Below are 27299 nucleotides of genomic sequence, written 5' to 3' on the forward strand. Positions count from 1 at the left end.
TGGCTTGAGAGTTGGTGTTGGTGATTGCACTATTTTGTTTTCTCTAAGCAAAACTCAGATATGCCGAACAACCCTCTCAATTTATGTGTCAAATACGAGTGGCGAATACTTTCCGGACTTCCTCGTATGATGCATACACGTCCAAGATCACCTGCACAAGCACAAACAAGAAAACCTCGCGTAATTCTGAACAAAACTTGAATAGACACTATTTTTTGGGTTTTTTAATTATGTTTCTAAACTAATACTCAAAACAAAACGCTTTGCGCACGACTCCCCGGCAATGGCGCCATTTTGATGACTGTCTAACGGTTCATACAAAAACGTAATTAACCTAGGTAGGTAGGGTAAGCAGGGTATCAAATCCAGATGAGTCTAGTGGAAAGTGTTACGAATTAATTACTAATTAACTAATTACAATAATATAAAATTCGGTTGTTTTAGAGTTTGATTAAACCAAGAAATACTAAACTGGGTTGTAAACAACTCGAGAAAACAATGGTTTTCTCCAGATTTTAGATTCAAAGAAACATCAATTATGTGTTTAAGTGTGATAATTACATAGACATGATTGTTTAATTTGATTAACAAATTGTGATTACCTAAAGACTACTTACTTCGATTGTAAAACAATGGAAGGTTATCATATAAGCAATCAATTGTAATTAACAACCCTAATGCCTATCAAATATATCCCAATTACTAGAACTCACGGGAATTGAATGAATCAGAATTAACGTTTAAATAAAGTCAATCGTTACAGTCAGTCAAACAAATCAAATGTTAAAAAGCATCAAATGCTTAGATTACCAATGTTCACAAACGATTCAAACATATAAAAGTTGTTCACTTACAAGGATCCTCCATCCGGAGGAAATCATAAAAAGACTAGCCGCTCATTACGGATAAACAATCTTCGTATGCTTGAGAAACACTTGAAACCATCATTAATATTGTGGATTTTGGGAAAAGAATAGTGATGATGATGGAATAAAGCTACCAAAAAGGTGTAATAATTTCCTTCAAAAATCGTTCCCCCCAAAGTCTTGTCCCTCGGTTTCTGCGTGTGTCCCTAGAAGTCTGCCTCCAAAATTTGGCAATGACTATTTTCTATCGGTGATGTCTTTTGTGTGCCTCCAATCTGTGGATATTCATCTCTTCATGTTCACGTGTGTTGTTGTGTATATAATCATGATGAGTGTTATTTTTTTTAACGGCAAATCACTTTATATATATATATATCAAGAGCCAGCTAGAAACTGGGAAACAAAACAGGAAAAAAACAAAAAAAAACGACAGAAACATAAAGACAACTACATAAGCCCTACGAAATCAAAAATCAACCAATTCCATCCGGATCCCAAACCGACACCGAACCCCCATTGATATTGATTGAGAAAAAATTCATTGATCCCGGTTAATCTCCATCTCCTCACGCACCAATTTTTTTACGTGATTCTCAAATCCATCCACACCTATCCCCAGACAGGCCCCAAATTCCAATGTACGAGAGACTTCATCCTCAAAATTAAGGCGAACCTGCTCTTCCCTCGCAGTTTCTTCTGACGCCTCCCTGTGCATACTCCAACTTGGAACAAATTCCCTCATCCTGTTGACCTCCTCCTCCATTCGGAAGATCTCCTCGAGGTTGAAAGGGTCCGAAGTGTTGGTAATCTCCGGCTCCTGATTAAGATCAGGGATAATAATGTTTTGGGCCTTTTTCTTGGATTTTTTTCCGCGTTTGGGCCTGCATGTGATGTAACTGGGCCTAGTATAGTTAGGACCTGGCCCATCTTGAGAACCAATTACCTGTGTTTTTTCAACTTCCTGAGTATTACCCCCCACCACCTCTGGGACCCCACCACTCCAATAATTGTTCTCCTCGTGCACGGGAAACTTGCCCAAATTAAAATCCTTTTCAACGGCCTGCACATGTGCCGAATTAAAACCCATGTGTGTATTGAAGGTAAGGTTTATATCATCTGACACCACCCTTTGGCTTTCCAAGACAGCATGCGCCTGTGGACCTCGGGAATCATTATCGCCCCCATGCATACTCCCCACGGGTGACGTAACGACTTCCGGTGACTTTTCCTCTCCACGCAAGATTCCGGCGAGACCATTTTCCGGTGATTTCAAGATTACCTCCTCCGGACGGACAAACGGAGGTATCCATCCCTCATCAAATTCTTCTACCCACACCGGAAAGGACTCCCCTTTCCATGTAACAGTCACCTGTTTTGAAATTCGCTTCCCTTCCTGAACCAACACCACCATCTTGTCCCCCGTTAACACTCCATCATTCATGCTGGCATTTGACTTCTGCATGAGTCTCCCCACTCTTTCGCTAATCCTGTTGAAAACGTTGTGCTCCCATAGACACACGGGATACCTGTTACTTTGATCCGAGCAAGTCTATCGAAAACCACTGATCCCCCTTCCCAAATGTAAAGTCTTGAGAACATGTCGGACCAAAATTCCACTTCATTCGTTAGGAATTCTTGGGACGTTTCCTGGCCGGGGAACGTGATGTGGATTTTCATGCCCCCAGGTATCTTACCACCGCCCCCATAAACTTTGTATCATTGAGCAGCACCCCAGGTTCAGCAGTGTTTTCAAGTCGATGACTTCCCCAATCAGTGATTTGAAAGCCCACTCTTTTTTTGTTTTTGACTCTATAGGTGGTAGTTCAATAATCAACTGAGCATCACCCGACTCCCCATCATCTGAGACGACGTCACTGTACGATTTGATCCCGCCCGTCTTACCGGCTGAAGCCCAGTTAACCAGTTGTGAATTAACCCGAGCTGGGATACCGCTGCCATGTTTCTTCTTAGATTCTGCCTGCTTCTTAACTAGTTGCTCCGCCCCTTGCATCCCCTCTTTAACGAATTTTGCTAGATTTACCCTCACTTTTGCTCCATCTATAATGGTCTTGCTTAGTTCTTCTGGCCATCCCTCCACATTCGTGATACCGGAAAACCCGAACAAAACCAAAAGCATTCCCGGCTTTGTCTCGCTTGAACGGCATGAAAGCATCTTCAATACACCCAAAATGCTGAAAAGCCTGCCACAAACGGTTGCTCGAACAATCCGAAGGGAGGTTAGACACAAAAAAAGTGATAGCATTCCTCAACCTTTCTTCTTTCCTTGCTTCTCGGACATCCTGACTCGATGGTTTTCTTCTATCCACTAGCGCCCAATCTTTGTCGTCTTGTCTGCGTCCTGCCCTAATCTTTGCTTGCTCCTCTTGCTTTTTCTCATAAAAAGTAGTCCCTTCCACCTTGTTGCCGTCCAAGAATCAGTCCAAAGATTCCCTTCAAGTCTGCGTATGATGTTGATGATGTGATGTTGATGAGTTTTAATAAATGATAATGAATGAATACCCTCTCTGGCTGCGTGCATGTGCGTCCCCCCTTTAGGGTTTTTTTCGAATCCTTTTTTAAATCCCTTGACAACAACAACAACTATACACTGCCTATTTTTTTTCTCAACCATAACCTACGGTTAAAACCGTAGGCTACGGACTAGACCTGCTAGACTAGGGGTGTTCATCGAATCGAATATCGAATTCTCGAATTATTCAAATCGAATTTTTCAAATAATTTTTATTTTCCCTTGAATTCGTATTCGATTCGAATTCGATTAAAATCTACCAAATTCGATTCAAATTCGTATTCGAATAAAAAACCCAATTCATATTGGATTCGTATTCGATTAAAAATTCGAATTCGAATCGAATTCGAATAAATTCGATTTGATTTAGATTCTTTAAAAACATGTAAAAAACTATTAAAATGAAACATAAATTTTAAAGCAACCATAATACACGATATCATATTAAAACAGTTTCAAATAAAGTATCATAAATCTAAAATTCAAAACGAGAAGTCGGGAATAATCACTCTACATTACAAGTTAATATTTTTAGGGTTAGGAATCTACTGATAGATTTGTTACTTAGCTTTTAGTTATGGGCCATGTAGTTGGTTTGGTAATGGGTAATATTAATACTTGGAATAAATTTTGAAAATAATTTGTAGTAACGACTAATAAAAGTTATATATGTATTATATATAAAAATAATAAATAAAAATGTACAATTTTTATTCGAGTTTCGAATCGAATCGAATTTGAAATTGTAAATTCGTATTCGATTCGTATTCGATTTACTTGACTCGAATTGAATCGAATTCGAATTCTTATAATCGAAATGAATTTTTGATAGTCGAATCGAATTTAAACGAATTTCGAATTTTTCGAATTCGAAATGAATTCTGAACACCCCTATGCTAGACCTTTTGATTTCACCTTAATTCAACCGTACATTTTGCTTAGTTGACTGTTGCTGTAACTTTATTTGGCCATCTTAACTAAATATGAACTTCCATTTAATTACCAATCAATCCCTGGACTTCATTATTGTGCATCTCTTGTATATTCAAGCAACCTTTTCGATGCGAACAAGTCCTGAATAACGCCTTTCGCAGGGTCGGCCCTAAGAATTCATGTACCCTATTCGAGCTCGGAAAAACATGCCCTTAGACCTTAATGAAATTGGGTATTGGGCTCATTAAAGGTTTAAACCTAATGGCAATGGGCTAATAATTAATCTAAACCATAAAAATAGTTTTGTAAGTAGACCAATATTGGTGTTTGTATGAGTATACCCTATTAATTTATTTATTTTTACATTTACATATCAGATTTTTTTTTAAAATAACGTGCCCTTTGAAGTATTGGGCCCTGGCCGGTAGTCCTCCCGCCCACCCTAAGGGCCGGCCATGGCCTTTCACTATGTTTATCTTCCACAGGTGTTCCGCATCATCTTTAAACTCTCCAACTTTACCGAATTAAGTGATTTACCTGTAAAACCACAAACACTCGTAGTTAACACATTCAAAGCACGTAATCACTGGAAACACACTTAAATACGCAATGTAACACACTTTAACACTAGGGTTTCCCACTCTCCATCAGACAACACACATGATTCAGACTTTGAAGACTTCTATTCTACTCATTTTTTTAATTTTCATCATTTCTCACAAATTGAACCGTTAAAATGGACTGATTTTTTTGAGGACTATATAAAACACGTTTTTAACAAACCCTCTAAAAATTCAGACTAAAATTCAATCAGAATCATATCAAAATCCTCAAAAAAAAATGAGAAAACTTGAAATTACTTATTCGTACGAAGGAACCTCGTCCGCACGAACGTAACACATTCGCACGGAAGAAGAATTCACTAGTTTGAAAATTTTACCTTCGCACGCACGAGAGTTTCAGCCGTTCAAGAACTTTACTTTCGCACGATTGTAAAATTTGTTGGTTTTTGTTTTAGGTTCGCACGAAAGTTTACGTCCGCACCAAATCTTTGTCAACCATTTTCTTACATTCGCACGAACTGATTTTTGCACCAAATTTTATGCAAAATGGAGAACGAGTTCTAAAATGCATTTGCCTCAGCTCCCACAACGGTGGTACAGAACCTAAACCTAGACAACGAACTTGGTACTATGACCAAGCCACCTAAGCTGATGAATATGGTTGAATTCAAAGGTTGGCACGAGAGGTTTTAAAATTGGGTACAGGCCAACTGTATGGACTGTTGGTATGCAATTGAAGAAGAATATGAGGCACCCACCGGGGAAACTGGTATAAAGAAAACCATAGCTCAATTTAATCCGACCGAAAAAGAAAAGTTCGTAAGAGAAAAGAAGATGTTGAATCTTTTTTAGCAAGCCATCAAAGATGATATTTTCACCCTGCTTCAGCATCAGGGAACATCTCAGTCAATATGGAATGCGCTGAAAGTTAAATATCAAGGCAGTAGTGCAATGCAGAAAAGTAAAGAAGCCTTGTTGAAAAAGGAATTTGATATCTTCACATGTTTAAAAGGAGAATCATTGAAGCATTGAGAAATTAGAGGATGAGCTTGGTGGAAAAATTGGTTGATGCCTTACCACAAGGCGATTGGTCAACATATTTGATGATCTTGAAAAGTAATTCTAGAGAGTATGATAAGCTAACTCTTGGAAGTTTAATTGAGAAATTAGAGGGACATGAGCTTGAGCTACGCAAGATGGCCAAGATGAAAAGCTTAAATGTTCAACAAGATGTTGACCTATACTACAAAGGTAGTGGATCGTCAAATACACAAAGTCCAAAGATCCAAACTGCTTTCAGTGCAGATAGGTCATCCGGATCGTCTTCAAACAGCTCAAGCAGTGGTAGTGGATTTTCATCATTTCCAAGTTTTGAGTCGAACACACCTATGTAAAGTCCTCAATCCTCACAGAGCTCAAACAATTGTAGAAGCCAACATAATCCAAATCCACACATCATCCAGTGCAACATCGTTGTGAATCTTCAAAATACTCAAGGTTTTAACAAAACAACAACAAATGAGTACATGACGTTTCTTGCATCCGTTCTTGAATCGTATGAGAGTTTAGTAGCAGGAAGGATTGGAAACCCAAATATGACCAAAGAAGATTACGATGAGATAGACCCAGAAGAACTGGAGCTAATCAACATCAAGTGGTGCATGGCTAGCATAGTTCGTCGAGCGCAGAGGTTTATGGAAATAACTGGGAGGAATAGTCTTGCAGGTCCGGATTCAAAACTAGGATTTGACAAATCTAAAGTCACATGCTTCAAGTGCAAAGAAAGAGGCCACTTCAAGAGAGAATGCCCCGAATAGAGAAGTTCAGGGTAACAATAATTCGTTCGAAGATGACTACTACAAGAAAGCTATCTACCACAAGACTTCTCAACATCCACCAAGCACGTCAAGGCCTATTCAAGTAGAAGATGGTTCATCCAAAGCAAAGGATAAGGCATTGGTCGTGACAAATGAGGATGAGGGTTTCAACTCGAACAACTATATTCCAAAGACCGAAAGTCTTGCTATGTTGGCTGAGATCATTGAAGAGCCTAAACAGATTGTTGAGGAAGTAGTTGAAGAAGTTGGCGATGAAGTTTGCGGAGAAATTTGTTTTGATGAAAGTCCAGATGATTATGATTCTGAATCTCATGAGATGTTACATAATGCATTCAAATCAATTAAGCCCCCTGACATGGTTATGATTCTGAATCTCAGGCTCTGTCCTTTATGTTACCAGTTTTTAGCATGTTATATCCTTTAGCCCTAACCTAGTTAAGTTTTGTGGTTAAGTCTTACCATGTGCCTCTCACATGAGGGCAATATGGTCTTTTCATCTCCATTTAACATGAATTTCGATTTCCCCTTTGCATATGATAATATCTAATTGTTCATATTCATCTCAAAAACCATAGCTATTGTCTATGTCTCTCAAAACTTGGATAAAAAACCCTACAGAAAAAAGAAACGTGAATCAAACCTTGCTATGGGTGCCTTCTACATATGACAAGCACTAGAACAAAACGACATCGATGAAATTTATGGTAAGCTTCCAACATCATTGTAGTAAGTTCTTTTGATTGGTTTGATAAAAAAACAAAGATTAATCCCAAAATATTGTTTATTTATTTATTTATTGGTTTGAAAAAATTGAGGGGATAAAAGAGATTTATTTATTTCGTTTTTTAATATAAAATTGGGACAGAGCCTGTAATTTTTTAGTTAAAGAACACCGGTTGTAATTTGATTCAGACAGCCAGACACCGTTTGTAATTTACTCAAAAAAATTGTTTCTCAAAGCTACCCATCAATGCTGTTGGGATATAAAAGGATGAAGCTACTGAAAATATATCTAAATCTTAACCAAGTGCTGATTAATTGAAGCTCCCGAATAACAGTCCAATCTGCTGAAGACACACCTACTTATCTGCCGATAGATGTGTACTACCGAAACAAACCAAAGAAACAAACCTGAGATTATATTTAAGGATTCATGGTCCCGAAACGAGTTCTTTTATTTAAACGGTCAACGAAATAAATGTCCGGCTACCCGGGTAACTCAATGGCAAAAGGCAACCCCATACGCCTGCCACCGCAGACAGCGCTGGATAGCCCACCATCACCGGTTCCAGGGAAACTCACCGCCCGAAAGCCCACTGCGGTAAAACCCGGTTGGGTTGGGATTGGCATGGATTCTACTTTATTAGAATAAATATGGCTTTTTTTTTTCTTGAACGCCAACTTTCATTAAAAACAAGAATTGCAAGCAAGGCCCAAACAACAACAGCGACTAAAAACATATTACACATCAAAGCCTTTCCCTTTGGCACAGTCTAAAGCTAAAAACCTTGGTCCTATTGTTCATCCAAATATAGCTAATCGATTTGATCTTCACCATAATCCTTTCAGTTTTAACCGGGATATTGGAGAAAACCAAATTGTTTCTAGCCCGCCATATGCTCGAGCATGCTACCCGAATAATCGCCTGAATAACTTTTCTCCTACGAGCTTCTACCATGACCGAAATGTGGTAACATCCTCCATTGAGCATTGCAACTTGTCGACTAACTTCTCATCTACAAAATGATGTGTTGGTTCAGTCTCGATCAAAATGTGATATTAGCGAATGCCATCTGTTATTTCCTAGAGTTCGAATTCGAGGATTGAAAATTTCTCATGGTCATGTTGCAACATCATTCGTTCCATCTCCTCATGTTCGTTTGTAAGTCAGGCGAACGCTTTATCAGATCTATTTTCCATTTCTTGTTGTCTTGTTCACACATTAGTTGCCATCTTTAAGTTGTTTCACCAGAGTTCACATAACGCCTTTAGATTGTCACACCAATTTTACTTAATACATGACTGACTTGCCGTTCGGCTTTAAACTCATTGTGTTCTTTTGCAAAACAAGAATACGATAAAAATGTCCCTAATCCTGTTTTTACAAGCTTACAAACCGGGGTGATCCAAACACTTAGAGAGAAGCTATTATTCTATGCAAAACATTGGACCAAAAAACATAAAACGCATACAAAAACTATATGCAGAATAAGCTATATTCCTATCAGATGCCGGCTATTTAATCAAGATGATTAATATGATCTTGTGTCAACAGAACCGACTTCATATGGATCATTTGAAGATGAAGCAGAATATTGATTTTTACTGTTTTCTTCAAAGCTCCCCCTCATCGTTTGGAATCTCAAATCTTCGAAATGAGGACCTAATTCTCGGGGGGTGACATCAGGAACGGGTATTCTACCTTGAAGCATACTGACAACCTCGGACATAGTAGGCCTCTGTGAAGGAGATCCATTTGTGCACAAGATTGCCACTTTAACAACGGTTTCTGCTTCTTCTTTGTTGATCTTAGACCCTAGCCTCTCATCAAATAGCTCCTCACACTGTTTTTTAGTTTGCAAACGACAAGCCTGCAACCAATATTCGCCCTTATAAAAGTGTATCTATGTACGCATGCATGTGTGTCTGTGTATATATGTGTGTGTGCATAAAGTAAGATATGGATTAGTACCCAATCTAAAAGACAGACACTATCGTTGTTTGGTATGTATTTGTTGTTGCTCTTTCCACTCACGATTTCCAAAGCCAAAACGCCAAAGCTATATACGTCTGCCTTGTGACTCAAGTGACCCCAAAGTGCGTATTCTGGTGCCATGTATCCTCTGCAAAAACCATGTCAAGGTTTTTCAATACAATGGCAAAATGCTTAAACAGGTAATTCTATTCGACCGAATTTCATTTTAACGACTTTTTAGTCGGCCCATTTGACCCGTTAGAGATGAAACTTAACAGGTTGAAATTTTATCACGCTTAGATTTTGAGCTTGAAAAGAAACAAAAAAAAAGTACATTGTTCCAGCAACGCGTGTGCTGACATGAGTCTTGTCATCCTCGTGTAACCTAGCCAATCCAAAGTCTGATATTTTTGGATTGAGATCTTTATCAAGCAGGACATTAGTAGCTTTGATATCTCTATGTACAATTTTAAGCCTTGATTCTTCATGAAGAAAAGCCAAACCTTCAGCGATCCCAACACAAATTTTAAACCTTGTCGCCCAATCCAACTTCAATTCACTTTCATTCCCATCTGCATATATTATTGCATGTGAATATAATAATAACAATAACAACAAGTCTTAACTCTTAAGCCCCCCGCGTTGCAGGGCAGGTGGTGTAAGACCGTGCTACCTGTGTAAAACCATGCTAACCGACCGACAACCAAAATCAAAAGCGTAACACAAAAACACGAATTCTAACACCAAGTGACTCATGTGACGTAAAACGTAGATGAAGTCGAATTTATAACTTTATTGAAGTTTGGAGGTTGTATGATAGCTTTATTAAAGCTTAGGGGTGAAAAAGTAAATCGATTAAAGAAAAAGAAAAAAATATGGAATGATTAAACAACAGGGGATAAAATAAAAATTTACACAAGACAAAATAGATTACAAAACAAAATGGTTAGTATTCCTAACCTTGTTCAAAACTTATAATAATAATAAAAATAAATAATAAGAATTAATAAATAATAAATAATAATAAATAATAATAATAATAAATAAGATAATGATAATAATAATAATAATAACAGAAATTCGATAACAGATAAAGAAAGGGAGTAGGATAAAAACTCACCAAAGAGTGCATTTGCAAGGTTATTGTTTTCCATGTACTCGTATACAAGCAACAATTGATCTTCTTCTATACAGCATCCATGAAGTTTCACAAGATTTGGGTGCTGTAAACACGATATCACACCAATCTCATTTAAGAATTCACGATTTCCTTGCCTTGAATATGAAGAAAGCTGCTTCACAGCAACTACAGTGCCATCACGTAATGTACCCTGCACCATTTAACAACATAGTTATAGTTTCCATACGCACATATTTAATAACGAACCGCAAAATCCACCGTGTGCTAGATTATTGCCTTGTAAACAGGTCCAAAGCCGCCTTCCCCTATTTTGCTTGTAGCGTTAAAGTTTCTTGTAGCGGTTTTTAGTTGTTTGAAAGAGAATGATACTGTTTTCAGTTCCACCCCTTCAAAATCTGTTCAGAACACATCATTTACATAAACAAAGATTGCATTATAAAAAAACTTCACATATAATCTGATAATTAGGGCCATTTACGGTCAGGTTCAGCCATACAGAACATGTTAAGCTGAACTGCTAACTACCGTGTCAAAAACAGACGAACCAAACCGGCCAGGTTGGGTTGGTTGGCTGGACCGACCGCGTTACTGGTTTGGCTGTTTAACGGTTCGGTTTAGATGGTTTGAGCTCCTTTTTTTCAAAATTATTAGCTTGTTAAAAAAATTTAAAAAAAATAGAAAAAAAAAACTGAATAATAAAGAAGAGATGCCTAGTGGTTATAACTAGTGTTTAATCCCCGCGTTGCGGGTGCAGGATTCATAAAACCGTGCTAAGTAGTAAGCAAACGACGACCAAAACAAAAAAAAATCGTAAAACAAAAACACGAATTTATGCTGTCAGCCCGTCACGTAACGTAAAGTGTAGGCAAAGACAAACGTGAACTTATATAGCGAGCTGGCGTAAAACGCAGACAAACTCGAATTCATATCTAGAAAGTGTACCATAGAAACTTGAGGGACAGAAAATGTAAACCACTTTACAAAGAACACTAAAAGACAAAAAAACACTGTTCATAAGACATTACCCAAATTGTTATATATATAGGAATACATATACATAACTACATATTCCAAATATTAAAATAAATATACAAATAATAAAGGTCAAACGTCCGGTTAGGTTGGCCTTTCCATGTTTCAAACGGGACCAAACAATTAAAACTGCTAAACCATGAACTGAACCGTTAACGGGCTGCCTTGCTTCGGTTTGGGCGTTTCTCAACAGTTTTTAACGCCCTAGATCCAACTGCTTATGCATAAATGAAATCATACCGTTATCATTCTTTTTTCTGCCTTTTAAAAAACATTTCCACCAGATGAAAGCCAAGACTATCAACACGACACACAACCCCATAATTGCAAAACCAACATAAGCAACTGTGTTTGTCCCCCCATGATTTGAACAGGTTTTAGAATCTGCATGCAAAAGGTCACTGATAAGCCGGTATGAACGTAAACAATCAGCACAAGAATGTCAACAGCCTGACATAAAGAAACATGATTCGCATGAAAGATTATTAATTATTATCGTCCATAGAACTAGAGTTTAAACCTTCACAGAGATATAGAGCTGCCATGGTCATGAATCTAGTTTAGGCTGATAAAAATGATGCAAGAGGGTATCATCAATGAGGGAAATCAACTTTTAGGAAAAAAAAAAAGATGGCCGTGGAATAAGATGCCAACTCCAAAAGAGTATGTCTGAGTTATGAATTTACCCTACTTTCATGAATGAATGGAGATCTTTTGGTGCATGATCTAAGTACAAACCAAAGGTCAAGAAAAACCTAAGTGAATCGCTGAGAAGCTACAGCCTGTTTAAATTATCTGTGTTTATAAGCTAAAAGATCAAATTTTCTTACAAAATCAAATACAATCTGCAAAAATCGTAATGTTTAGTTGCTTTAGGATAATGAAGCATCCTTTGTATTTAATGAAATGCCCTTAACATTTTGTGTTTGCAAAAGAAAAAGATATTTAACTCGGGCATAAATAATGGGTGAGATCATTAAATGCATATGAATGGGTAATATTCTTACGAATGGGTCAATTTGGGTTGTTTTCTAGTCTTAAATGGGTCAAAGTAAAACATTTATCTGAAAGGGGAACTGTTCAAGCAGGCTAAAAGTCACCCAAAGTATATTTTTATTGCATTAAAACTCTTAAATCGTTCCACTCAAAGACTTTCTTTTTATGATCATTACTACAATACTGACTTTATAATGATACCTAACGCATTAATCTTTATATACAAAATATTTAAAAGATTAGAAAAAGAGTATATTTGCGGGTCAACACAACAAGAAACCGGGCCAATTGAAATTGTAACAAAAAATGACTCCATTCAACACAAACAAGTATTAAAACAAGAAATCTATAAGTTACATCTATAGCTAGAATATAACAAAATGTATGATACTCACATGGGTTGACAGAGATAGCCGATACGAGGGGTCCATAACGTCCTCTCTTGGGAAAACGTGCTGTCCCTTTACCAGCCCAGTAAAAGCGTATCTCTAATACGTTATTAATCACACTTGCATTGAAGGGCACTACCAGAGGTCTTCCTATCCCGACCTCATTTTCAATATTAAAGTCCCGTTTAACAAGTTTTCCCTGAATTACAAACAAATTCAGCGCCTAGGCTGCCAGTAAAATAAATTAAAGAGTAATATGCCATTTTGTGACTTTCATCGAAAAGTTTGTACTCCTGCATCTGGATCCAAAAGGTTTTAAATCTTGCCATTTTCGACCCTGAGGTTTGGCCAGTTTTGCGACTTTCATCCAAAGGTTTGTTTTTCCGCATCTGGATCCAAAAGGTTTGAAATCTTACCATCTTCATCCGGCTCGTTAACTCCATCCATTTTTCTTCGTCAAGTCAGGGGTATTTTTTGTATTTTTTGTTAACTTAAAGGGTAATTCGGTCTTTTTCACTTTATGTACAAGCGTCTAGCATAATGTACAAGTATTCAAAACAAAACAAAGTAGGAACAAAGACAGAAATACCCCTGACATAACCTAGAAAAATGGATGGAGTTAACGAGCCGGATGAAAATGGCAAGATTTCAAACCTTTTGGATCCAGATGCGGAAAAACACCTTTGGACGAAAGTCGCAAAACTGGCCAAGCCTCAAGGACGAAAATGGCATTTTACTCTAAATTAAATTTAGTCGGGTTAGCACCTGTATATAGATATCAAATATCCGCCTGCCAAGACTTCTGTATGTAGTATCGTTAGTATACTGTATTTCAGCGAAGTGGAGATTAACAACGTAATCATCGTTTCGTAAGCAATAGCTGACGTAAGTAAGAGAGAGCGGAGAGAGACGTGCGGTTGTGTAAAGAGAAGGTAGTTTGCTTGTTGAATCATTCGGCAAAGATGCTACATAAAGGTTTGTTTGAATATTGTCGTCAAGGAAGTCCCCGGTGCTGCTAAGTCCCCAATCGTTATTACGACCACTATGGAAACTTCCGGCACCACCGTCGAACGAGGCGTCTCCTTCGTAATCAACGTCTTTGTTACTTTCTTTAACCTTCAAATCATTTCCCCCACTGTTGACATGTAGGGAACATCCATCTGTCGTAAATAATTCAAATGATAATAGTAAATGTTAAATCACATAAATGGGACCCACTAACACAATCTTATATAACCAACATTGATTTTATCTTAACTCGTTTTGATCTTTAAGTCATAGAAAGAGTAAAGTACACAGGATGGTCCCTGTGGTTTTTGGATTTAGTCCCTAGCTTTGCAAAAGTACACAGATGGTCCCTGTGATTTGCACTTTGTAATGCATTTAGTCCCCTCCCCAACTTTTTCCAAAAGTACATGGATGGTCCCTGTGGTTTGCACTTTGTAACGCATTTAGTCCTTACCTTGGACAACGTTGGCTAAGGACTAAATGCGTTACAAAGTGCAAACCACAGGGACCATCCGTGTACTTTTGGAAAGCTAGGGACCAAATCAAAATTTTGGTAAACCGTAGAGACCATCATGTGTACTTTACTGATAAATTCAAAGATGTTTGCTCAAATATAATCCACTTACATCTAGGACACTTGGCATCCTTTGTGCATGGAAGTATATCCTGTCTATTTATGATATAAACGTAAGAGACAAATGGGCATTATGTAACATGAAAAAGCATGACTCCTCAGATAATAAAATCCTTATGATGAGAAGCGGAACTGTTAATGCAAAAAATGAAACCAGCATGTTATACTTACAATGTGTTTCCCGATGAAGAACTCTTAAACAGGTTAAGGAAGTAATTCCTGATGCAAACATAAAAAGGGATCAGTATTGCAAACTCGTAAAACATGTAAAAGTTGCATAACAAAGAAAAAACATGAAGGCTAGACAGATAAGCTTTCTCACATGTTGGGTCGGCATGTAGGTCGATCAGGCCCTTGCAAAGTAAAGTTGTTGTAGGATAAGTCGCTAAATCAAACATATGATAAAAGTTGTTAATATTTTATTTTGTCAGTAGTTAATCATGTGATGAAACTTGTTATAATATTATTTTCCTTTTAAGGTATTTGTACAGGTGAAAACAAATTTGGGCTGAAAAGGATAATTTGAGTACCGGTCAAAACAGGTAAGGTCAGGTTGACCTGCAAAACATTTTTGTCCACTTTTTTAAAGGAATAATATTTATGCATTTATTATGATCACACAAAGAAACTTACTATCACAATATTCTAAATCTTTGAATAATATCGATTTAGGAGGTTTTATGCCTTCTATATAGACAGTGAGAGATTTTTAACCCATTCATCTTTTAGCTGGTTTTTTATCTTATATAGAACATCCACAAAAAAAGACATACATGGTAGCTCCTTCGATCAAAAGTGTGTCTGGTATATCTCCACTTAGCATGTTGCCAGTCAAAAACCTATTCAGACCACATCACATTTATTAATCAGAAACTTACATATGCATATGTGTATACATACATGTGTACAATATACATAACTATGTGTGTGTATGTATATAGTATATATACACACATGTACATGCATAAATTTGCACAAAGTTCAAAATAATCTTAAAAAATTAAACTAACTTTGTAATACTTACACGTAACGCAAGCTCCTGCCAATGATGTCACGGGATATTCCCCCTGTTAACTTGTTAAAGCTCACATCCCTGTTCAATAACAGAATATGTTGCATACAAAAGTTAGTACTGTTACATATCAATGGAATCATTGCATATGTTACTTACAATAATTGAAGATCGCGTCTTTGCCAAATATAAGCAGGTATCTCACCAGAAATGTTGCAGTTTCTCAATACACTATACACCAGAACAAAAGGGCATCAATAACCAATCCGTTTATGGGTTGAAACTGGAACCGAACCACTAAATTCGATACAAAGTATAGAACAAAACCTTCTACATACAGTGTTAGTAAACCAACAGCATTATCTAACGGAGGAAATCTCTGAGTTGGTCCACTTAGTTCACAAATTCTCCTGCATAGTAATAGTAATTTCCCATTACACGAAATAGAAAAAAAAAAGATAAAAAAGAGAGAAAGAAAAAGGTTCGTATGAAGTTAACGTTATCTACACTCACACGTCAGTTAAGTTCAGAAGGGAAATGGATGAAGGAATCGGTCCCGAAAGCCCCGTCCCAATTAGTTCTCTTCAAAAATAACAATACAAAAAAAGTGAACGGAAATAAATATACAGCACAACTGCATATGATTTACAAACTGAACTTACAGTTTATTGAGTTGTCTCCAATTCTCTATGAAATTAGGTATGGACCCACTGAGATTGTTGTCACTTATCCTGCTGTAAAATTTAAAAAAAAAAAAAAAAAAACCCAGTTAACTTACACCTCAAACATCAGTGAAACAAAAAAAAAATTCATTAACTTTCAATAGCAATGTGAAAATGTTTACAAATCTTTTAAATTGCTCAATTTAGCAAGGGATGCTGGCAACGTTCCCGTCAACCGGTTAGAGGACAAAATCCTGGAGTAAAGTATCAAAGAACAGAATAAGTTAAAATACGTGAGTAATCGAAGAACAAACAAACCGAGAGCCAAACAGCCTTACAATGTTTGTAAATTTATTAATCTCCCCAAATCAGAAGGAACTGTTCCCGAAAAGTTATTTGCTTCAAGGTTCCTATGTAAAATGTATAGTTAGTTACATCACCATAAATAACAATATTAAACATACGTTTTCCTAGAATTAAGAATAAAGTACACAGATGGTCCGGATCGTTTACCAAAATTTTGGATTTGGTCCCTAGCTTTCTAAAAGTACACAGATGGTCCCTATGGTTTGCACTTTGTAACGCATTTAGTCCCCAGCCAACAAATCTAAAGTTTTTAGCATGTTCAAGCTAGGGACTAAATGCATTACAAAGTGCAAATCACAAGGACCATCCATGTACTTTTAGAAAAAGGTGGGGACTATATGTGTTACAAAGTGCAAGCCACCGTGACCATCCGTGTACTTTTGGAAAGCTAGGGACCAAATCCAAAATTTTGGTAAACGACAGGGACCATCCGTGTACTTTACTTTAGAATTAATGGTAATAAGTAGCTCAATATTATGATATAGTCATCTAATAAATTGGACTGTTAATAACAAACACTACCAAATAGAAAATAAATACAACGTACAAATATGTCAAAGTTGTAATATTTCCCAATTCCGCTGGTATTTTTCCAAAAAAGCGGTTTCCAAGAAGAGAGCTGCGAGGTCAACGGGTCAATGCTGTGAAAACATAAACTAAAAGATTCATAGCTTAAGTTAATCAACAAAAAGATTTTATAAACAGATTTTTACATTGATTGCAACTGTGAAGAACCCAACTCAGTCGGTATGGTACCACCGAGGTAATTGTAAGCAAAATCGCTGCAAAAGTTAAAGATATTTTAGTCTCACTAATATGCCAACTCGTACCACTGTAGCAAGAAGACCAGCACTTACATGGTTTGAAGATAAGGGAGCTTTATGAGTTGAGGTGGAAGCACACCACCTAGACTATAATATTTATGTACGCTGCATTGACGAAAATACCCTTTGAGAAAGACAAATGAGTAGAAGCAGTTGCAGCGGATGTTATTATACGAAGAATACTGAGCACTCAAAAAAAAAAGATTCTTGTTTACGGATTTATTTCTAACAAAACAAAAACAGGAAAGGTTTCCGTTTAAGATTTGTCACAAGTGAAAGAGCCTTCATTAGTTCATCCCACATACCAAACAGGTTTTATAGCTTTTAATAAAAAAAATCATCTTTAAAAATTCAATATCAATATAAAATCTTACAAGAAATTTGAGGACAACATTTTTTATATATATAGGGGAAGGTTGTACAATAGCTGCTTAACGTGTGAAGAGTATGCGAGTAAATTACGCATGTTATAATTTACAAACCCTAATTACGCATGACCACAAAATTCATGCATGGTTAAAACAACAAAATCACACATGGCAAACACAAATCACACATGGCAAACACAAAATCACGCATGATCAGAAACCCTAATTACGCATGTTGTAGCATAATAATCACACACGTTATACTATTGCTCGCGTACGTTTCGCACGTTAAGGACTTTTGTATTTTAAACTATCTCTCTCTCTCTATCTCTCCCCCCCCCTATATATATATATATATATATATATATATATATATATATATATATATATATATAAAGTATAATGTACATCAGGGCTTAACCTACATTAACATACATGACAAAAAATATAACGTGCGTTATTATCATAGAACGTGCGTGATTATAGTCTCATGCGTGATTATGTGGTCCCATGCGTGATTATGTGGTCCCATGTGTGATTATGTGGTCCCATGCGTGATTATATCCCAGATCCAATGGTTACCATTGTCTCCTACGTGATGTATGATAAGGCTTTTTGTATGTTAACCTTACTCTATATATATATATATATATATATATATATATATATATAATAAGTATAATGTACTTCACGGCTTAACGTACGTTAACGTACGCGACGAAATTACGCTAGTTCATTTGAAAATCACGCAAGTTATAAAGTGAAAACCTAATCACGCTTTTGCACATAATCACGCAAAAGTGTAAGTAATCACGCATGACAAATTGACCAAAATATAATCACGCACGTTATAAATTTAATCACGCACGTTGTAATTCCGTCGTGTACGTAATGTACGTTAAGCTGTTTTGTACGTTAACCTTTCTCTCTCTCTCTCTCTCTCTCTCTATATATATATATATATATATATATATATATATATCATGGTTATTAAAGGCACGAGGCGCACTCAGGGCGATTTGTTGGGACCCGGGGCTTTATTTGCGTCTGGGCACTCGCTTTAATAACTAAGCGGAAGATTATGAACTAACCTGAAGATTAAAGGCGCGAGGCGCACTCAGAGCGATTTGTTGGTCCCGGGGCTTTATTTGCGCCTAGACGCGCCTGGCGCTCGCTTTAATAACTATGATATATCTATATATATAGGGGAGGGTTATCTTGCAAACGCTAAATATTGCGATAACCGTCAGAACGAACGAAAAAACCGCGAGAACTTGGTCAGAATCAATTCGAATTCAACTTTTTTTACACTTTATCATTATTATTCGAATACAATATTAGAAAATAAATTTACACTTTTAAATTTACATGTATTCGTAAACAAAGAAAATTTACACATATGTAAGTTTGCCATTTACACGTGTAAAAAAAATTATTAAGAGTGATTTTGAGAGAGGAGACATAGTTATCAATAGCGAATAGCGACAAATAGCGACAACGTACCTATATGCTACGTAGCGATAGCGATGAAATAGCGCCCGCTATTTCGTGTTTAGCGATAAGGTAGTTAAAAATTTAAGAAATAAAACATAGCTATCTACATAACTTTTTTTTATATATAAAGTTAGTTTTATACCTTTTATTTGTAAATTTATAGGTTTAAGGACCAAATGTAAGCTAGTAAAAATAGGGGGGGTTAAATGTTAAAATACACAAACCAATTTTACCCACTTTTTATGTAAATTTTACAAGTTTTAATGACTAAATGTAACCTAATGAAAAATAGAGGGGTTAAATGTTAAAATCCATAAAGTTATCTAACCCTAGAAAGGCTCAGACACAACAAAAACAAAAAAGGCAGCCGCTCAGCCACTCTCTCTTCTTCTTCTTCATAGTTTCCGGCAGAAATTGCAGGTTTCTGGCCGGAGCAACAAAAAAAAACGCAGCCGCTCTTCTCTTCTTCTTCTTCTTCATAGTTTCCAGCAAGTTTCCCGCAGATTTCCGGCAAAAATTGCAGGTTTCCGGCAGAAATTGCAGGTTTCCGGCCGCTATTTTCACGCTATTCAGCGCTATACACCATATAGCGACCATGACTCGCCTCGCCACGCTGTTCGCGATAGCGGTCGCTATGGCCGCTATCGATAACTATGAGAGGAGATGAATTATTTAAAGAGTAAATTATTTTTTTAACGTTGTATTTTAATTATAACGATGTTTGTATTAAAAATATTTGATTTTGATTGGTTTTTTCATTCATTCTCATAGTTCTCGCAATACTTAGCGTTCTCAAGATAACCCTCCCGACATTTTTTGATTTTGAAGATAACGTAATACTTAGTGTTATATATATATAGGGAAATGATAGTTAAGAAACCCTTGTAATTGAGAAAACCTAGGAAACTTAACCTCCCGACATTTTTTGATTTTGAAAAAATCACACATGTAACATACATAATTTTAAGGGTTTTGAGCAAAAAAACAAATCAAAAAAGCGCCGACCAGATTTAAAAAAAAAAAAAAACAAACAAGTTTTTGTGTAACATATGTTACAGTCGCGTCGCGTTGCACAAAACTTGTTTATTTTTTAAAATATCCTCTCGGCGCTTTTTTTTTCTCAAAACTCTTAAAAACATGTATATTACATGTGTGATTTTTTTCAAAAAAAATGTCGGGAGGTTAGAGTTTTCTAGGTTTTCTCAATTAAAAAGGTTTTCTCCCAATACTCACATTATATATATATACCCAATTCAAACTTTAGATGATTTTGAAGATTGGGTATCAATTCTTTAAGTCAGAAGTAGCCCCTTTGACCTCACTACGCAAAACTCTTTATCTTTCTTGGATATTGCCATCTTGGTTAATAATCGTTGCAGTTAAAGGGTTACATGTAAACTAGAACCAAACTTATCCTATATATCAATTTCAAGATACGTAATATAGTACAATAGACATAGGTTTAAACTAATTTAAGATTTTAGAAGTATGATACAAGGTTGTTCGTAACAAGTCAAAGTGTCAAACAGGTAACTCTGAATGCTATGAAATGAAAAATGAGAAGATTACATGCTTACGACATGACATTCGCTGGAGTTGCCGTTGTTGCAGTCTACGTCACACTTGACATTGGCTTCAGCTTCAGGGTGGGGCTTTGGCACTTGAGCAATCATTTCAAGTTGACAAGAGTTTCCATTGAACTTCCAATTCGTTGCACCCATTAATGTCATTATTTGTTCAACACCTTCCACTGAACAACAATAATGGGTAATTCTTATAAGTTCCTTTTAAGAATGTTAACTACAAACAATACAACTACATTCAACTTCGTTTGAAATTCCAGTGAGAATGAGAATGACACCAACAATCCATATTACTATTTGCACAACTATAAAAATCTTAAAAGAAACTACACATATCGAGTTCAATTAGCATCTTACTATCTTAGTGTCATAATCATAGTTGTTAATGGCGAATAGCGACAGATAACGATAAGGTACCTATATGCTACATAGCGAATAGTGATAAATAGCGAGCGGCTATAAAACCAAGGGGCTATTTTATAAATAGCGATACACTAGAAGAAAATTTTAAAAAGTTTATATGTATGTTATATCAAAATACCCTGGTATATATGCTATTTTACATGTATATATAACAAAAAACCTAAAATCTAGCTATTTTATAGCTACATTCAATTGCTATTTATATTAAAATAAAAAATAAACTGTCGCTGTTATCGCTACAACCCTAATAGCAAGCCTAGACCTATACGCTACGTAGCGCGCTATAGCGATCGCTACGCTCGCCATTGACAACCATGGTCATAATCAAAACAAAATCACTCATGTTTAACCTAATTAACCACCAAACAACCAAAACGGGCGTAAATAACCACAACCAAGGGCTCACTAACCTCCAAATTAAAACTCACAATCTATATTCAACCAGCAATAATTACAAAAAAATAAAGTTCAATTAACATCTTAGGGTTATAACCAAAACAAAATCACTCGTATCTAACCTAATTAACCTCAAACAACCAAAATTGGTGTAAATAACCCACAACCAAGGGCTCACTAACTATGCAGTTAATATCAGTGGGATATTTGTTATCGGCCTTCTACAAAATATCGGAGTGGACTTGGTTGACCGATATGACCGTTAGACCACCCGTAGTGGTGAGAAATTGGGGCGTTTTTTGGCCCAAAACGCCCAAACATGCCCATTCATGCCCCCCCGGGGCTTTTTTTTTTTTTTTTTTTTTTGAATTTTTGTTGTTTGGCGTTGTATCTTCCATGCCCATGTTCAAAAGTTTTTGGCCAATCAGTGATGTTCTACTTTTTCTTGTCCCATAAAGTTTTTTGATTTTTTTATTTAATTTTATTTACACCCCTTTTTAACATAACGCCCACATCCCCACTACACCCATTTTAGAAAAACGCCCCATTGCTGACTGGGCTGCCACATGGCGCACAACGCCCAAGGGTGGGACATTATTCACCCCAACGACTACGCATGGTCTTATTGTGGATGCCTTGGTTGATGTGGACGGAGGAAGATTTCATGTCATATGATTAGATCATGTTTCATATATTGGCACTTTCGAGTTTTGACTTTTGATATTAATATTAAAATTATATATCTATACATATATATAAATTCTGCATGATCTAACCATTGGGTGTCAGCCCAATGGCCACCGGCACCCAAGTTAAACCGGTTCGAGGCCTAAAGTGCTCGGGTTCGAATCCTGCTTGCAGGCTCTTCGCTCCCCTCGAAACGGCTGGGTAGTCACTGCCAGGCAGCGTTGCCGGGTCGCTAGCTTGGGGAGGGGGATCCCTCCCGCGGTCAGGGGTACCGTGCAATTACCCTTTTTTTTTTTTTTTAATTCTGCATGATCTTAAAATTACCAATATCCCACACCACGATAACCTATTTCTCAAATATGAGCCCTTGATATCTGATTTTGGACCGCATAGCTCACTAACCTCCAATTAAAATTCACAATCTAACATCTTAGGGTTATAATCATATCAAAATCACTAACGTTTAACCTACTTCACATCAATTTGTATATAAACTCTACTCTATTCCTTTTAAACAAACAATTCCCCCAACGAAATTAACACAAATTCATCATCCAAACACAAAATTATCAACACAATCTGTTTTAAAATCAGATATACCTTCTTGTATTGGAACAGCAGAATCTGTAAGTTGTATGAGAAGGGTGAAATTGAACGCTAGCAAGAATATAAACTCTGGTTTCTTCATCATCATGAGCATCTTCCTCTGTGTGTGTGGAGTGAGTTTGTGAATTGTATATCATTCGGTTGAAGTTTGCAGCCCTAAATTATTGAATATACGAAAGGTCAAAGTGATCCAATTTGAATGTTTTAGTGAATAGTGATGACTTTATATGTCCCCTGTTCATGAATCATGACTGCTATTTCATGCTTTTGGATTATTAATAAATTAATTAATAATTAATAGTATAATATTATTATCGTTACTTTGTTAAATAAACAAGGACTTGTGCTTGAACTTTGATAAAAACAAACGTCTCGGCTGCTGGTACTTGTTGCTATTAGTTATTATTATTACTTTATTATTTTTTAATTATTTATTATTATTTATTATTATTTTTATCTCCACTAAACTTGTGATTTCTTTTAAATATAGTCAAGTGGAAGTAATAAAAGTTATAAACTAATTACTATTCTATTGCTTTGGTGTTGGATGTTCGGTTAATGTATGTAGCTTCTCCCTGGATTTTTTGATTGTATTTTTTTTTGAACGTCCAACATAAGAATCGCCGGGTACTCCGTACGCGGCACCCATTGGCCGAAAGGTAGCCCGCGGCAGCCCAACCTGCACGCACGGAGCCCCTAGCCCACCATGCCACCAGTTCCGGGGAAAACCCGACCCTGCACCCGCCCGAGGGCACGACAATGCAAAGCCGGTAAAACCCGGGTGGATCAGGAATCGAACTTGAGACCTTTCGGTCAAAAGTCTTCCCTCATTTCCATAACCATTGAGCTATAAGTTAAAAGAAAAAAATTCACTATTCTATTTCCCATCTATTAATTCATAAAAGAGTTAATTACTGTTTTCGTCCCTGTGGTTTATCAAAAATATTATTTCAGTCTATTGGTTTAAAAATTATAATTTCAGTCCCTGTGGTTTCACTTTCATAACCATTTCAATCCATTTATTCTGTAAGTACGGGACTGAAATGGTTACAAGGTGGACTGAAATGGTTACGAAAGTGAAACCACAGGGACTGAAATCGCAATTTTTAAACTAATGGACTGAAATAGTGATTTTTGACAAACCACGGGGACGAAAACAGTAATTGACTGATTTTGTGGGTTAAATCTACTATTCAATTATGTACAACTCATTATAGCTTTGGGTACACTTAATCAAATTACAATTCATTTTTCTTTTTGATCTATTGGTTCATCGCCATTGGTTCATGTATTTTTATTGGTTCATGTATTTTTACTTTTATCAACTTTGGTTTGTTGGTAAGAGCTACAATTCAACTTTTTCACACTTTTCACTCATATAGTTTTTTTTGTCATTTACAACTTTGTCGTTTTACCTTTTGTATTATGTTTCGAATTAAAATATTTTCTTAACTTTTACCACAATAGTTTTCAACTTTTAATTTTGATTCCATATATTTTTCATCTTTTAAAAATTTTGTTATTTTACGTTTCAATCTAAATTTTGCAAGTTAACACCTTGCAACGTGAGTATGTGGTTCAAAGTTTTTACGTTATTTTGTTTTTTTGGTTTAACGGCTCTGTTGCAATGCGCGAGTCCTAAGTAGACTTAGTTATTCGTTTATATAATTGTCGTTTCAGTATTATTTTTTTGCAAATTAACACGCTACAACGCGCGTACATGGTTCATCGTTTTTACGTCTACTTTTGGTTCGGTTTAACAGACTCGCCGCAAGGCGTAGATTCTAAATACTAGTTACTAACCAAAGACCAAAAATAAAATGATAGGTCACGAGTTCTACCCAGGGGTGCAAAAGAGCCGAGCCGAGCCGAGCCCGAGCTCGACCAAGCTCGAGCTCGAGCTCAATTAACTTATGAGAGCTCGGGCTCGAGCTCGACTCGTTGGTATTTTCTCAAGCTCGGGCTCGGCTCGTTTATTATCTATTAATTAATATATTAAATAAAAATCTATACTATATAATAAAAGAAACCACTTTTGGGACACTTGTCATCATATTAGACCATCTCTTAAAGATAATTGTAATATTAGTTTAATTTCTTCTAATTAATTATATATAACCTTTCTACTAAATATTATTTAGTTTAATATCTTATATTATAGATAATACTCCTACTAAATATTATTAGTTTAATATCTTATGGATAATTATTAGAGTTAATTGCCAAAATCGTCCCTCAGGTTTGGGCATGTTTGCCATTTTCGTCCAAAATGATTTTTTTGTACCAAATAGCCCCCCCACGTTTGTAACTTTTTGCCATTTTCATCCAAATGCCTAACTGGGTTAGAAATAATCGTTTGATGAGGTTTTTTTTTTTAAATTTCACAAGTACAGGGCCTGAAATGTAATTTCTTTTTAAACCTAAAACCATTACCCTCTGCTTTCTCTGTCTACAACCTTCAAAACAAACCATCAACTACCACTCACACCGTTACTCACATCCACCGTATAATGCTCATAAATAGATATAAAACTAAGATGTATCGACCAGTACCCATCACTATATGCCCTTCAACAAACCTTTTATGTATCGACCTGTACGTAATGAAATAAATTAAACTGAACATATTAGCTGAACTCATATTACAGTTGGGTAGATCATAAAAAAAAAAAGCTAAATGGGTTTAAATTGTCATCACACTGCAGCTAAATGAAGTGGTTACCGGTTTCAACCTTTCACGTTTTTGTGATACACGCATACCTCAGACATAAAATAAACAAGGAAATTCGAAGTAACTAACAGAAACCATGAATCAAATGGAAATTCCAATAATACTAAGACTACCTAGGACATGATTATATTCGGTTTCATAAATTTGTAAAATTAGCACATGATTATATTCTGTTTACAAAATATAATGGAGAGGGATAAGAGGAAACAGAGGAAGTAAACATGAAACTAAGAACACTTAGAATGTGATATTCACATGTTTCTTATCAATAAGCAAAAAGGATAAATATGTTAAAAATAGGCATATGACTGTAATACTCCAGAGCATATAAGTATAATTCGTCAAAAGGGAAGTTAAAGATACCATAATAGGCCTATGTATAATTCTACAATTTGTTTTACATGTAAATTTTTACTTTTATAAAGTTAGAGTTTAAAAAGAAATTACATTTCAGGCCCTTTACTTGTGAAATTTCAAAAAAAAAATCTCATCAAACGGTTCTTATAGATATAACTTTTTATTATTTAATATATAAAATTATATTTATTCAACCCGTAAAATAAATGAGGTTATTAAACATATATTGTTTTATTATTTAGTATATAAAATTTATTTATTCAACCCCGTGTAATACACGGGGTTATAACCTAGTAATATAAATAATAGATTTTAGATTCACGAGCTCGATAAGTGAAGCTCGGGCTCGGGCTCGTTTACTAAATAAGCTTATTTTTAGGTTCGAGGTCGGCTTGTAAACAAGTTTAAATAAGCTCGGCACGTTTACACTAAGGCTCGATAAGGCTCGACGAGCCTAACGAGCGTCACATGCGAGGCTCGAGCTCGGGCTCGATAAACAAACAAGCTTTATTTTAGGCTCAAGCTCAGCTCGGGCTTGATAAGGCTCGGCTCGTTTCAAACTTTTTCTCGAGTCGATCTCGAGTAGCTCACGAGACGCTCGGCTTGTTTGCACCCCTAGTACTTCTACCCGGTCGCACCTCTGTTTCCTTCTATTTTCTTTGTCATTATTATTATAACTAGTTACGCTAAAAACTAACTAATATGATATATTTAATACTGTAACTACTCGATTTTTCGGATCGTTACCTGTTTGCTTTCACTTCAATTTGTCATCGTTTTGTATTCCGAGATTCGATATAAATAATGGGTTATGTTGTACTAAATACTTTTCATCACACCGCACCGTTATACGCTTAAACGCTTTATAATTGCAAACGACGATTTACAGAGTATTATGCTACTTAAATTGTTGAGTGTGTTTATTTGGTTATCATATGCCCCTGCATACACTTATCACAACTAACACGCTAAATCGCAAACGACGTTATTAGCAGTAGTAATGTAATAACATACGTTCTTATGTGCTTTACTTGTGTGTGCTTACTATGTGTAATGTTATTCGCAAACGCTATCGCAACGCAAACTCAACGCTATTCGCACAACTCGATTTATCACTCTAAAATGCAACGCAACGCAATTCGAAACTCAGTGCTACGCTAAAATA

At 36.2% G+C, this 27299-nt stretch overlaps 1 protein-coding gene across 1 annotated transcript; it reads right to left on the reverse strand.

Moving 5' to 3' along the window:
* Positions 1–8782: 8782 nt before the first annotated feature.
* LOC110864963 (probable LRR receptor-like serine/threonine-protein kinase RFK1) lies at positions 8783–23279 on the reverse strand. The gene is made up of 24 exons (XM_022114141.2): positions 23041–23279; positions 20921–21101; positions 17523–17594; positions 17379–17447; positions 17213–17284; positions 16638–16709; positions 16482–16553; positions 16300–16371; positions 16151–16219; positions 15976–16047; positions 15797–15868; positions 15650–15718; positions 15399–15464; positions 14948–15010; positions 14797–14844; positions 14618–14661; positions 13749–14143; positions 12990–13182; positions 11839–11982; positions 10843–10961; positions 10546–10756; positions 9760–9997; positions 9423–9573; positions 8783–9321 (listed from the first exon to the last, which is right to left on the reverse strand). Exons 1-24 carry the CDS (start codon positions 23138–23140, stop codon positions 8983–8985), a joined length of 3003 nt encoding a protein of 1000 aa, XP_021969833.1. The 5' UTR covers positions 23141–23279; the 3' UTR covers positions 8783–8982.
* Between the last annotated feature and the right edge of the window lie 4020 nt (positions 23280–27299).

Source organism: Helianthus annuus, chromosome 1 (genome assembly GCF_002127325.2).
Source record: "Helianthus annuus cultivar XRQ/B chromosome 1, HanXRQr2.0-SUNRISE, whole genome shotgun sequence".
Classification (NCBI taxonomy): Eukaryota; Viridiplantae; Streptophyta; class Magnoliopsida; order Asterales; family Asteraceae; genus Helianthus; species Helianthus annuus.